Source organism: Thalassophryne amazonica, chromosome 8 (assembly GCF_902500255.1).
Source record: "Thalassophryne amazonica chromosome 8, fThaAma1.1, whole genome shotgun sequence".
Taxonomy (NCBI): domain Eukaryota; kingdom Metazoa; phylum Chordata; class Actinopteri; order Batrachoidiformes; family Batrachoididae; genus Thalassophryne; species Thalassophryne amazonica.
In genome coordinates this window covers 46,883,096-46,896,623 of record NC_047110.1, presented here as the reverse complement: position 1 = coordinate 46,896,623, position 13,528 = coordinate 46,883,096, and the positions used below count along the sequence as shown (strand labels likewise).

Sequence of the window (13,528 nt, the reverse complement as noted above, 5' to 3'; positions counted from 1 at the left end):
ACTAAGTGTCAGGAAGGTGGTGCTCGAGGACCGAACTTGGCCACCGCTGGGATAAAATCTAGTAGTAGCTTTACATCACTCACTGGAAATGCTGTCATGATCGCAACTGTATTTTGTCGGCATTCTGAAAACATAATTACTTTTTCTTTTTCTTTTTTTTTTTGCAAATCTCAATGGAATGGAAACCATCTGTTATTTGCATCAATATTCCTGTTTGTGTCTGACTCAATTTTTCCCCGCAATATTCGGTGATGACATTGAAAGCCTCTGCTGTAGCACAAAGTGTGATTTTTACAGGAAACAGCAGCTTCTCATAACCTCAGTATAAACTATGATGAACGATTCACTAACGTGGTGAATATGAGAAGAAAAAAAGAACATCACAGTTACCATCAGACCTATAAAATGATATCTGTACAGTGGATCAGTTTTCAGGTAATGAAATGTTTCTTGGCACAATTGCACATCTTACATCAGTGTGGATTTCAGTGTGCTGATGTGTCTAAGCAGCACTCATTCTCCCATCTTCAAATGATTAAAACTAATCCAACATTAACACCGTCCTGGATTTCTTTGGCAGGATTACTGCAAATCCGCTGTTAATGACTGATTGTGGCTGTGATGTGTGCATGTGAGGGGTGGTGGTGGTGGTGTTTGTAGGGGGTTGGGGGTTGTTGGAGCAACATCTCTGCTGTCTTGTCTTTGAAGTCTTCCACTCTGACCCACCATCTTCCTCTCCCCCATGCTGTTTTGCTCCTTCCACCACATTGCTGCCGCGGCTGATAAAGAACATCTTTTTTTTTACTAAGTCACCGCTTGATTGTGGAGCTGGCATCAAGGCGACCACAGAAAGGAAGAGGTTTCTCTCATTTTCACTTAGCCTACAGAACCCTAAGGCAGCTATAACTCCTTGTTAAAAAGTAAGAAATGAAAAAAAAATAACAGTATTGGGTATTGGAGTGGAACTGTCAAAAGTCAGAATGTGCCCCCAGCAGCCCCTGTACAGTGTCCAATATGATTTCACAGCGCTGGGGCAGAGAAATTGAAATTCAGAAGGCATGGCTGAGAGGAGGGTTAAAGAGAAAAAGCTTAATATGAAAATCTCCAGATCAGACAGCAGGCAGTAATAGCTGCCACAGTGTGTGTTTACGGAGGAGGAGAAATGGCCGTGTTTGACAGCTGTCACATCAGGGTCTTGTGATTTACTGCGAGGACCTCATCAATTGCGTCCTGGCTTGCTGAGAAGCGTAGGGAGGCCCCATTAACACTGATTATAGGAGCATGCCCCCTTCACTGCATGCTTTTGTTTTTTTAACAGTGTATCACTTGAGTGACAGTTCGTAATGACACAGACGAGACTGGTTCTTTCACTGTAACAAGGCCACTTTTCATATGTTCTAATCCCCTAACGTGCATTATGACTCATAGCTACCGTGTGTAAGATTTACTCCCATCTAGTGGTGATGTTGCAGATTGCATTATGGTGTCACTAGTCACAATTTTGTTTTCCTTTATGTTTTTGCTTCTTGGTGATGGTATTCATGCTCCCTTGCCTTCTCTTGTGATAAGCAACATGTAATCATACTTCATTTCAGAAAAAAAGAGAGTTTTCAAACTTGTTAGCCTGCACTAGCAGCTAGTAGGTAGTGTATAGGTGAGCTGAATGCTTTCTTTTTTCTTCACACTACACAATGCAAAAAGTTGGCAGGGGGTGGGGGCACACCCATATAGATATGAAGGGCTCATTGTTGATTTGTTGTTGCAGGGAATTATGCACTATTGACAGGTTGGTTAAGAATGCAATATTCCGTTTCTGCAAAAACACCTATGAATTCTACACGCTGTAGCATTAAGGAATTGTGTTGACAAGCTGCAATACTGCTATGAGTAGATTGGGGTGTGTTGATATATATTTTGTGTTTTTTCTTTTTTGGGGGTGACTGTCTTCAATAGATGAGCCACAACGTTGACAATGATGCTGTTTCAGATTAAAATGCATGTTTGCATAGTTTCATGTCTGGTTACCAAAGGACCCCCGGCAGCACACAAACTGCTCCTTTGAAAGGCGTTGCTAGGAAACGGCCCGGCGTGAAGATGAAATCCCTCCTGTATTGGTTTCTTGCAGGCTGTAAAGCTCGTCCTCTTGTCTTGTTGCGATAGAGTTGTACGGGTGTGTCAGACTGTTTCTGTGGTATCTTTACCTCTGCCTTTTGATTCTGTTCATTTTGGCATTGATTTGCCTGTATGATTTTTGTAATGTGAGACAAATTCATGCTTTATGATGCAATAATCCATTTATTTATTTATTTATTTGTAACGAGACTATTGGTGTGTTGAACACTGAGATCTCAATCTTCTTGTCACACCTCTGAGTGTGTGCCAGCCGACCCCTCAGGCTGCACAGAATCATAGTGTCTGCCTCACGTTCACTTACAGTCTAATCAGCCCACAGCAGTGCAACACGATAACAACAATGAACCAACATGTCTCCTAATACTGAACTGATGCTCACTTATATCAATAACTGACTATATTGTAGCCAAACTGCTTGTCACAAGCACTAAAAGCAATGATATGGCAAAACACATGATACAAGGGATTTTTCAGTTTCTTTCATTTTCAAAGTCCATATTTTGAACATGTGTTTAACAATATTTTTATATTATTTGTTTATTTTTGGGGGGTGGGGGGTGGTGGTGCATAAGGGTACTTGAACAAGATGCATACACATAATCTCTCTCTCACCCTCATCCTCTCTCCTGGAATGTCAAGCTCAGGTCCTCTACGTTCTGACTTTTCAATTTGTTTGAAGTAGCAGAGTGAAACCTTTTCCAGACCAAGAAACACAGTTAGGTCGAACCCAGTTTGGTCAAACGGAACTATAGTGTTGTTAATTTATACTGTGGAAACACTGTTGGCATATTTTGGAGTTTCTCACCAATTACAGGAAGTTGAGTCGTTATCAGTCATGGAAGAAGAAATGGATCATAATTTCATTGGTTTCATTTGTTGGGGAAGTGTCGTGACACGGACCCACAACAGGGGGCGTTAATGAAGGGACAATGGAATAGCCAAAAGTAACAATTTAATGTTGTGAAGGTGCACAACGTAATACAGACAGATACAAATATGCGTTATATCAATCCGATAAAAGGTGACGTGTGGCAGGCTCGAAGATAGGAGAACTTCCGGTGAGAGAAAGCCGGAACCCACACAAGCCTCACCACCAACGGACCTGAAGAACACCGGAGCCGCCAAGCCCTGTGCCCCAGGTGGCTACTGTCTTCAGCAGTCAGACCCGGTACTGCTGGCAGAAAACAGAAACAGTTCTGGATGAGTGTGAGTTTCCCACACTCAGTAATCCCACAGTCTGTGTTCAGTAAGGAGGGAGAACCTCCACCTCCAATCACACACTCGTGCAGCTCCTGAGATAACCACTTATCTGGGTGGGGTGTGAGGCGAAGCCGTCGCAGTCCACACCAAACGCCAACTCCGCAGACAGGGTATCCGTCCCAGGAAAACGGCTGCAAAAAGAGATCAGACTAATACTCGAATTTAAGGTTTAGCAGAGAATTACCTGTATGGTAGAAGATTTCTCGGCGAGGAGGTGGAGTTGCAGTCCGGTCTTTGTAGTGGTGGTGATGGGTGACAGCTGGTGTTGATAGATGACAGCTGTCACCTCCAGCGGCTCCCACGCCCTCCTCGTGCTTGGAGCCCGCACTCCAAGCAGGTCGCCATCTGGTGGTGGTGGGGCCAGCAGTACCTCCTCTTCAGCGGCCCACACAACATCATTCAGAGTTTGGCCATTTAGCACAGTGTTATATCTGAAAAAAGGAAAGAAGCTCTGGCTCTGACAGTTGCTTAAATTCAACTTTTTATAGCTTAATTCTCCTTCTGCAATAGGACATAAATTATTAATATTTTATCTGATTAAAACCAAGTGACTTTCTGCACTAATATCCAACTCTCCTGCCTGTCTGTTCTCCTCGTTAAGATAAAACAGCATCTGTTTTGTCCTTGTCACTATAGCAGGTAGTAAAAGTTGAAAATATTTTAACTTTTGAAGGCAAGTGCCTTCATGTGCTGCTAGTAAAAATACCATAACAATAATATTGTAGTTGGAATGAAAGGAATCTGTTGATTCCTTTTTTCCTCCCATTCAAACAAACTGTCTGTCAAACTGACAACAAGCCTGTGTCAGACATGTGCACCACCACATTCTTCATTTCAGTGATGGGATATGGTGTTCCTTTACATCAATAGTTTTATTTTAGCTTATGTAAATGTTGATGTACTGACAATCACTGAATATGACTTTTTCCTTGTCAGACCAAAACATATACACTCAACAAAAATATAAACGCAACACTTTTGGTTTTGCTCCCATTTTGTATGAAGATGAACTCAAAGATCTAAAACTTTTCCACATACACAATATCACCATTTCCCTCAAATATTGTTCACAAACCAGTCTAAATCTGTGATAGTGAGCACTTCTCCTTTGCTGAGATAATCCATCCCACCTCACAGGTGTGCCATATCAAGATGCTGATTAGACACCATGATTAGTGGACAGGGTGTGGCCTTAGACTGTCCACAATAAAAGGCCACTCTGAAAGGTGCAGTTTTGTTTATTGGGGGGGATACCAGTCAGTATCTGGGGTGACCACCATTTGCCTCATGCAGTGCAACACAATCTCCTTCACATAGAGTTGATCAGGTTTCAATTGTGGCCTGTGGAATGTTGGTCCACTCCTCTTCATGGCTGTGTGAAGTTGCTGGATATTGGCAGGAACTGGTACACGCTGTTGTATACGCCGGTCCAGAGCATCCCAAACATCCTCAATGGGTGACATGTCCGGTGAGTATGCTGGACATGCAAGAACTGGGACATTTTCAGCTTCCAAGAATTGTGTACAGATCCTTGCAACATGGGGCCGTGCATTATCCTGCTGCAACATGAGGTGATGTTCTTGGATGTATGGCACAACAATGGCCCCAGGATCTCGTCACAGTATCTCTGTGCATTCAAAATGCCATCAATAAAATGCACCTGTGTTCTTCATCCATAACAGACGCCTGCCCATACCATAACCCCACCGCCACCATGGGCCACTTGATCCACAACATTGACAACAGAAAACCGCTCACCCACACGACGCCACACATGCTGTCTGCCATCTGCCCTGGACAGTGTGAACCGGGATTCATCCGTGAAGAGAACACCTCTCCAACGTGCCAAACGCCAGCGAATGTGAGCATTTGCCCACTCAAGTCGGTTACGACGACGAACTGGAGTCAGGTCGAGACCCCGATGAGGACGACGAGCATGCAGATGAGCTTCCCTGAGACGGTTCTGACAGTTTGTACAGAAATTCTTTGGTTATGCAAACCGATTGTTTCAGCAGCTGTCCGAGTGGCTGGTCTCAGACGATCTTGGAGGTGAACATGCTGGATGTGGAGGTCCTGGGCTGGTGTGGTTACACGTGGTCTGCGGTTGTGAGGCTGGTTGGATGTACTGCCAAATTCTCTGAAACGCCTTTGGAGACAGCTTATGGTAGAGAAATGAACTGCTGTCAGCATGCCAATTGCACGCTCCCTCAAATCTTGCGACATCTGTGGCATTGTGCTGTGTGATAAAACTGCACCTTTCAGAGTGGCCTTTTATTGTGGGCAGTCTAAGGCACACCTGTGCACTAATCATGGTGTCTAATCAGCATCTTGATATGGCACACCTGTGAGGTGGGATGGATTATCTCAGCAAAGGAGAAGTGCTCACTATCACAGATTTAGACTGGTTTGTGAACAATATTTGAGGGAAATGGTGATATTGTGTATGTGGAAAAAGATTTAGATCTTTGAGTTCATCTCATACAAAATGGGAGCAAAACCAAAAGTGTTGCATTTATGTTTTTGTTGAGTGTATGTATTTTGGTTTTACAAATATAACTGTAAGTACTGTGCAGTATGTTCTTTATCTGTGTCTGTGCTCTCAGTGCACATCGTCTGTCACAGTTGTTGCCTTTAACATTGTGTAAGGCTGAGTGTTGGTATTGTGTTGGTGGTCCTGGTTTAGTGTTATGAGTTGGGAATAGTACAGTGCATCTGGAACACATTCACAGTGCTTTACGTTTTCCACATTTTGTGATCTTACAGCCTTATTCTAAAATGGAGTAAATACATTTTTCCCCTTAAAATTCTACTCACGACACCCCATAATGACATGAATTTTCTTTTCTTTTTTTTTCTTTTTTTTTTGCAAATTAATTAAAATACCTTATGAAATCACATGTACAAAAGTACAACCCCAATTCCAATGAAGTTGGGACATTGTGTAAAATGTAAGTTAAAAACAGAATACAATGATTTGCAAACCCTCCTCAACCTATATTCAATTGAATACACCAAGACAAAGACAAGATATTTAATGTTCAAACTGATAAACTTTATTGTTTTTGTGAAAATAATTGCTAATTTTGAAATGGATGCCTGCAACATGTTTCAAAAAAGTAGGGACAGTGGTATGTTTACCACTGTGTTACATCACCTTTCCCAAATCATTGTATTCGGTTTTTATTTACATTTTACACAACGTCCCAACTTCATTGGAATTGGGTTGTATTCAAACCCTTTGCTCAATACTTTGTTGAGGCACCTTTGACAGCAATTACAGTCTAAAGTCTTCTAAATATGATGCCACAACCTTGTTCCACCTATCGTTGGGTAGTTTTGCCCATTCCTCTTTGCAGCACATCTCAAGCTCCATTAGGTTGGATGGGGAGCATCTGTGCACAGCGATTTTCAGATCTCAGAGATGTTCAGTTGGATTCAGGTCTGGGCTCTGGCTGGTCCACTCAGGGACATTCACAGAGTTATCCTGAAGCCACTCCTTTGATATCTTGGCTGTGTGCTTAGAGTCACTGTCCTGCTGAAAGATGAACCGTCGCCCCAGTCCGAGGTCAAGTGAGCTCTGGAGCAGGTTTTCATCCAAGATGTCTCTGTACATTGCTGCATTTATCTTTCCTTCAATCCTGACTAGTCCTCCAGTTCCTGCTGCTGAAAAACATCCCCACAGCATGATGCTGCCACCACCATGCTTCACTGTAGGGATGGTGCCTGGGTTTCTCCAAACATGATGCCTGGCATTTACGCCAAAGATTTCAATCTTTGTCTCATCAGACCAGAGAATTTCGTTTCTCATGGTCTGAGAGTCCTTCAGGTGCCTTTTGGCAAACTCCAGGTGGGCTGCCATGTGCCTTTTACTAAGGAGTGACTTCCATCTGGCCACTCTACCATACAGGCCTGATTGGTAGATTGCTGCAGAGATGGTTGTCCTTTTGGAAGGTTCTCTTCTCTCCACAGAGGAATGCTGTACAAACATCTCAAGGTTGATCAGTGGAAACAGGATACACCTGAGCTCAATTTTGAGCTTCTGTAAATTCTTTTGTACATATAATTTCTTAGTTTTTAATAAATATGCAAAAATCTCAAACACACTTTTTTGACATTGTCATTATGGGCTATTATGTGCAGAATTTTGAGGGGAAAAATTAATTTAATCCATTTTGGAATAAGGCTGTAACATAACAAAATGTGGAAAAAGTAAAGCGCTGTGAATACTTTCCAGATGCACCATAGGTGGGAAAAGAGATGTCTGTCAATACGTTCTGACAGCTTTCCAAATGTCAAATATAGGCATCAACATCGTGGCTCAGATGGCGGCTCATCGTGTGTGAGGTTTGTTTCTATGGTGTTGGCTCAAACCCACATTACACATATAGTAAGGCTGATACGTGATGTCTACAGTATGTCTGATGACGTATTCTGTCTTCACTTTGGAGATGTAAATGACTGCATGTTTTGAAGAAAAGGTTTTCACTTTTCTGTTTCATTTTCAAATTATGTTTCAATTACAGTATGTAGTCCACACAGTTTATGGTTGATCATGTCAACGGCCCCTTTTTGCACAGCTCATCTGACAGATAGTGTTACTGTGGTTCATAACTGTATGTGAATGGCTGCACACAGTTTAGTGCATCTTTGAAGATCTGTGCTATAAGCTAATGTATGTACTGTATATTTTCTATCTTGTGACGGTCTTGTGCCATTTCTCTGTTTGCATGTGTTCTTTTGCCACTTAAGGAAAACCAATCAGTCTTGCTGATGTTTCACCAGCTGAGCTTATAGCCATCACCCCACCAGGTGCTTCTGACATCTACATCATGTTGCACCTCATGCTGCTCCTCAATCTCCTGGTCTTCAGGTTGACTCCTGCAGGTCAGTAGCATGCTGCTCATATGGAAATGAAGATTGAATGAATCAAAGAATGTGTTACGCAGAGATAATGCGCTCTTTCTTATACCTGGCACAAAGTCCAACACAAGTGTAATAATTTCCACCCAATGTAGTTGTCATTTTCATGTGCAGCATCCACATCCTCTAAATAACAGTTACAGTTGCACTCCTATGGGTGTGTTGGGCTTAAAATGATGTATTCTTCCATCACCATAAAGCTTTTGTTCTTATACCGGCAAATACCAGGTCTGAAGTCCAGTCCTGTGTAAGGCTACACAAACTGGAGGACCAGAATGAGGTTACAGGGCCCCCCAAACAGGCAAGAGTGAAGACTGGGCAGCAGTACAGCCATTCAAGGGACAAAATTCTTCAAAAAGGCCAACTGTGCAATCCATCAGGATCCACAGCAGAGTTAGCGCAGGGGATGGGCATCCCCTCAGGGTCCAGGGCAGTGTAAGAGAAGAGGCTGGGCAACCCACTAGGGTCCCCAGCGGAGAGGGGACTAACAGAACTGACTAACAGAACCGAAAGACGAGGGAACCTGATTGAAAATGGAACAGCTGCCGAAATAAAACATCAATTAACCAAACCCAGAGAAACCAAAAATGCATGATAATTGAACAAAAAATCCAAGAAAACCAACAACATAATTTGTACCAGAAGCCCCAACAGTAAAATAATTCACAAAAGGATGGTGAGGGAAGCAACCAGAGAAATGACATGGGGGACTAACTCGCTTCACTAAGGGCCCTGTCCCACTGGCGTTTAGGAGGATTTGCGCATGAAATGAGGAGACAAAAGCTGAGCGTCCGCAACAAAGGTGGGCGGAAATGACAAATGTTCCGGGGTGGATCTGCGAATACATGAGGAAGAAAAGCAGATATAACAGGGAACAGAAGCGAAGGCGACCGCGGAGACGCCCCCATGAGGGCACAGCGGCCGTGATGCACTTGCTTCATCCGTGCCCACTCTGTCTGCATGCGCGACATACCATTTGCGACCGTGATGTGGCCGTGCTGGGCACGCGTCATATCTGTTTTGCACACTGTCCCGGTCCGCCGCCAAGCCGTGCCAACCTGTCGGTTGCGGATATCAGTGGATGACAGGGGATATGCGGCGCGTTGGTTGTGTATGTCCTGCGTATGTCTTCAGTATGTGTTCAGGCAGTGATGCGGATCTCATCCGCAGCAGGATTTTTGAGCCGCTCAAAAATCCTGGCTGCGGACATGCGTGCCTCTGCGGATGATCACGGACGTGTTCGGATGGCGGCCGACTCATACAGGAATGTTACACGGTTATTGCGGTTGTTTGGGGGATGTGGGCCACTTCTGTGCGCATTCCATCCGCAAATCCTCCTAAACGCCAGTGGGACAGGGCCCTAAAGAACAGAAAAAATAAGAAATCCAACAAACTGAAATACCATGGGGGGCATGGAGAAAAAAGAGATTAGTAAAAGAACTAAATGGATCACACAACAGTCTAACAAGAGAACGCAAAAAGTGCAAAATACAAAGCAAACTTAGGGGCCAAAAAGAACTGCGGGATGTGCCAATTGAGTGCTCACAGGTGAAACAAACCTGCTTAAAAAAGGAACCGGAAAAATGAAAAAAATAAAATAAAATAAAACACTGCGGAAGCTGTTGATTATTACACTAGGGAAAAACTGCTTAACAGAAGAACACAAAAAGCCAACAAACCAATAAAGCAAATTCAGTGGCTGATCAAAAACAAATAACTTAATACGGGACTTGGGAGAAAAATCAATCAACCAATGAGGTGGAGTGAGAAATCCTTTTAATTAAATATTCCACCTGTGAGAGGACCAAGGGACAAAACAAACTGAAAACACAAAATACAAGTGCTGATAAAAAAATAACGTGGTGAAAAGGCTAAATGGGGACATGACCAGATTCAGACAGACAGTAGGTGTCAAACTGCATATCAAACAGGTGTAAGGGAACAAAAGGAAAACAGAATGGCACAATCAAGAAGAAAATCAAAAACAACTCAACTGTCCTGCAGGCTATGGAATCAAAGGTTACTGTCATGGACTGCACTGATGATCGGGTGTGTAGAGGATGTACAGAAGGTATGGTCCAGGCTGAAGGTCTTGCAGTTGTGCATACCAAGAAAGAACTTGGAGTGTGTGCTGCTGAAGGCTTGGATGGGGCATGCTCCACCGATGGCTCTGCTGGAGATTCTGAAAGCAGGGGAGGCGCTGATGGGTTTGGAGGCATCAGCATGAGGAAGAAGTCTGCTGGCCCTAGAGGTGGGCGTGACGAGATGTGCACAGTGGCAGATGTGGCTGGCTGTGGAGGTGACGCTGATGGTTCTATCAACTCATGCGCCGCTGCAGGTTGTGGGAACGTGAACTTGGCCATCAGTTCTGTCGGCGGTTCTAAAGGCGGGGTTGGCACTGAGGGGAACAGAGACATATGTGCATGGTGGGGATGACTCTTTAAATGCCGCCAGAGGTCCTGGAGAGACATGTGCCTTGGATGGCTGTGATGACGTGATTGTTACCCTCAGTTTGATTGGTGATTCTGGAGGTGGAGACCGTGCAGACGGGATCAGAGTCGTGCGCGCCAGGGATGACTCTTTAAACACCATTGAGGAGGCTGGAGGTGCGCCTGTCAAGGATGTCACTGGTAGCAGTTGCATCACTGAGAAGTGGGATGAGGAGGTTCTTCCTGATGGCTCTAACGGTGATCCAGGAGATCAATCAATCAATTTTTTTATATAGCGCCAAATCACAACAAATGATGAGATCGGTTCTAACAACTGGGTGGGCATGATCACCGTCGAGTGGTCAGGCAACATGAATGCTTCCATTTCCATAAGTGCACGTCACCTTCGCGGTGCAGGAACTGGAGGCAGACGAAGCGTGGGTGTCGTTGGGACTGTCTTTGGCTGTGAAGCCAGCCCAGGAGGTTGCCATGGCTCCTTAGGCCTCCATGCTGATGAGCGTGGAGCCAGAATAGGTGGTGGGCTTGGCAAGATTGGTGAAGGTGAGCACTTCTGTGAGAAGTCCAGTGATGAAGGTGGGTGTGTCTTGAGCTGATGAGATACCGGGGCGGAAAAACTGAGAGGCGTGATTGCAGCATCGGACAGCGTGATCACGCGGGGTATGTCAAGCAGGACTCGTAGATATGTGATTCGAACAAATAGTCCATGGGATCCTCAATGCATGGTGGGATTTGACCTTGCTGAAACAGGGCTTTAATGATCATGAGCTCAGGGAAGGCAGTCAGCAAATTAGGCTCGGCTTACAGAATCTGATTTAGAGAAGAGAAAATTTTCTGTCTGTGCTGCGGTCCAGGATTGTCCAAAAATTCAAATACACGTCCTGAATTTTAAAAGGACAGTGGCAGTGTCCTGGAGCGCCAATCCCTCTGATTCTGATGAAAAATCATCTTTGTCATAATCATCATCATTGATGTCTACCCAGTCTGACTCACTGACTACCTGCAGCAAATAGATCATCCAGGTTTTTTTTTAACTCTGGGAAGAAGTCAAACAGCCAGGTATTGGCTTCTACAAGGTCCCAGGCTTGGTCCAGAAAATCACATTTCTTCTTTGGGGTGTGGCATGAATGGAAGCAGTTGAAGAAAAAAAAATTATTTTGGAAAAATGTCTTTGATGGTGGCCAAGTCCAGGTTTGGGGTGGCCAGATTTGAGTCCGCTGTGTCCTTGTATGGTCAGTTCGTTCTGTCAGGATTCATGACGAGGAATGAACAGAATGCAGGACAGAATGCAGACTCACAAAAACTGGAGGTGGAGTAATAAAAGGATTTATCTGGAAAAACTGGCACAGATTCAGTACATGTGTAATCCTTCAGCGTGGCAGAGGTAATAAGTGGACGTAAGGCTGAGGCATGGTCAAAGCAAGCTGGGTTCAGAGGCACAGAGTAACAATGTTGTTAGGACTGAGGCAGAATCAGAGTAAAAAAAACAAGCACAGTTCAAAAAAGCACAGTGAATCCTTGTACAAGGGCTGATGCAAAAAACAGGGTCTAACACAAAGCAAGGTCTTACACGGTTGAACAAAAGGTCAGGAGCAAAACATGGCTGGAACGCAGACAAAGTCAAATGAACTGGCAACAAACTGGGAAACATACAAGGCTTAAATAACAGGGTGTGATTAAGGAAAGTGAAAAGAGGTGTGTGAGGAAGTCCTGGAAGGAGAGAAAGCTGAGGGAAGCAGGCTCAAGAGAGTGCAGTAAAAGCAGACAGAAAAAGAGGCATGGAAGAAAAAGACAAAGATGAAGTGAACAGGTGCAAGAGAGGGTAGTAAAGTAAACACAAAGCAGATAGAAACAAAATGGAAGGTGAGTCGCAAACATAATGCAAAAAAAAAAAATCTACACATGGAATGAGCGAAGAAACAAAACCAGGAAAAAAAAAAGGTCAGAACTTAAGAGTGATCAACAAAAGAATTAAAGGCTGGGACTGAAACTGGAACAAAACTAATATACAAACAGAAATTACGAGCAATGACTACAGTGGTAAAAATGCAAAATGAAACCAGTGACGAAAGTAATCCTAAGATGAAAATCAAAGACAGTGGATCGAGACTGATTCAGATTCAATTTATTCTTATACCCTTGGGTAAAATTAGTTTACAGTGAGTGAGTCATCTTGTTTGGTAAACACACAGCAAAACACAGGGGAGATGGACACAGACAAAAACCAAGATGAAAACCCAGGCATGGGGCAGATCATGACAATCAAAGATTTCTAAAGAATCTTTTTTTTTTTTTTTTTACTTAAAACTATTTTAATTACAAGTTTTCTAATGTAAGAAATGTTTTTTAACATCAAAATTTACAGTAATCACAAATTAGTGGCTTAGTGGTTAGCACTGTTGCCTCACAGCAAGAAGATCATGGGATCGATTCTCACCTGTGGCCTTTCTGTGTGTAGTTTGCATGTTCTCTCCGTGTTTGCGTGGGTTTCCTCCGGGTGCACTGGTTTCCTCCCACATTTAAAGACATATAGGTTTGTGAATTAGAAAATTTATAATTGTCCAGATCTCCCTGCAAAAGAGATCTCGATCTCAATGGGACTAACCTGGTTAAATAAAGGTTAACTTAAATTAAAATAATCTTAAGGTTAAACAAAATATTTGTAAGGATTTTCTTTGTAAAACTGATGTGTAAATTAGCAGTTCTGATGTTCCTCTGACACACACACACACACACACACACACACACACACACACACACACACACAC

General features: G+C 43.5%; 1 protein-coding gene across 1 annotated transcript in view; it reads left to right on the top strand.

The window, feature by feature from the left end:
- LOC117514890 (contactin-1-like) overlaps positions 1-13,528 on the top strand; it is a 56,596-nt gene that overhangs the window by 912 nt on the left and 42,156 nt on the right. Inside the window, exon 2 of the mRNA XM_034175464.1 lies at positions 8,143-8,277. Coding sequence (XP_034031355.1) covers positions 8,143-8,277 — 135 coding nt within the window. The remainder of the gene's footprint in view (positions 1-8,142; positions 8,278-13,528) is intronic.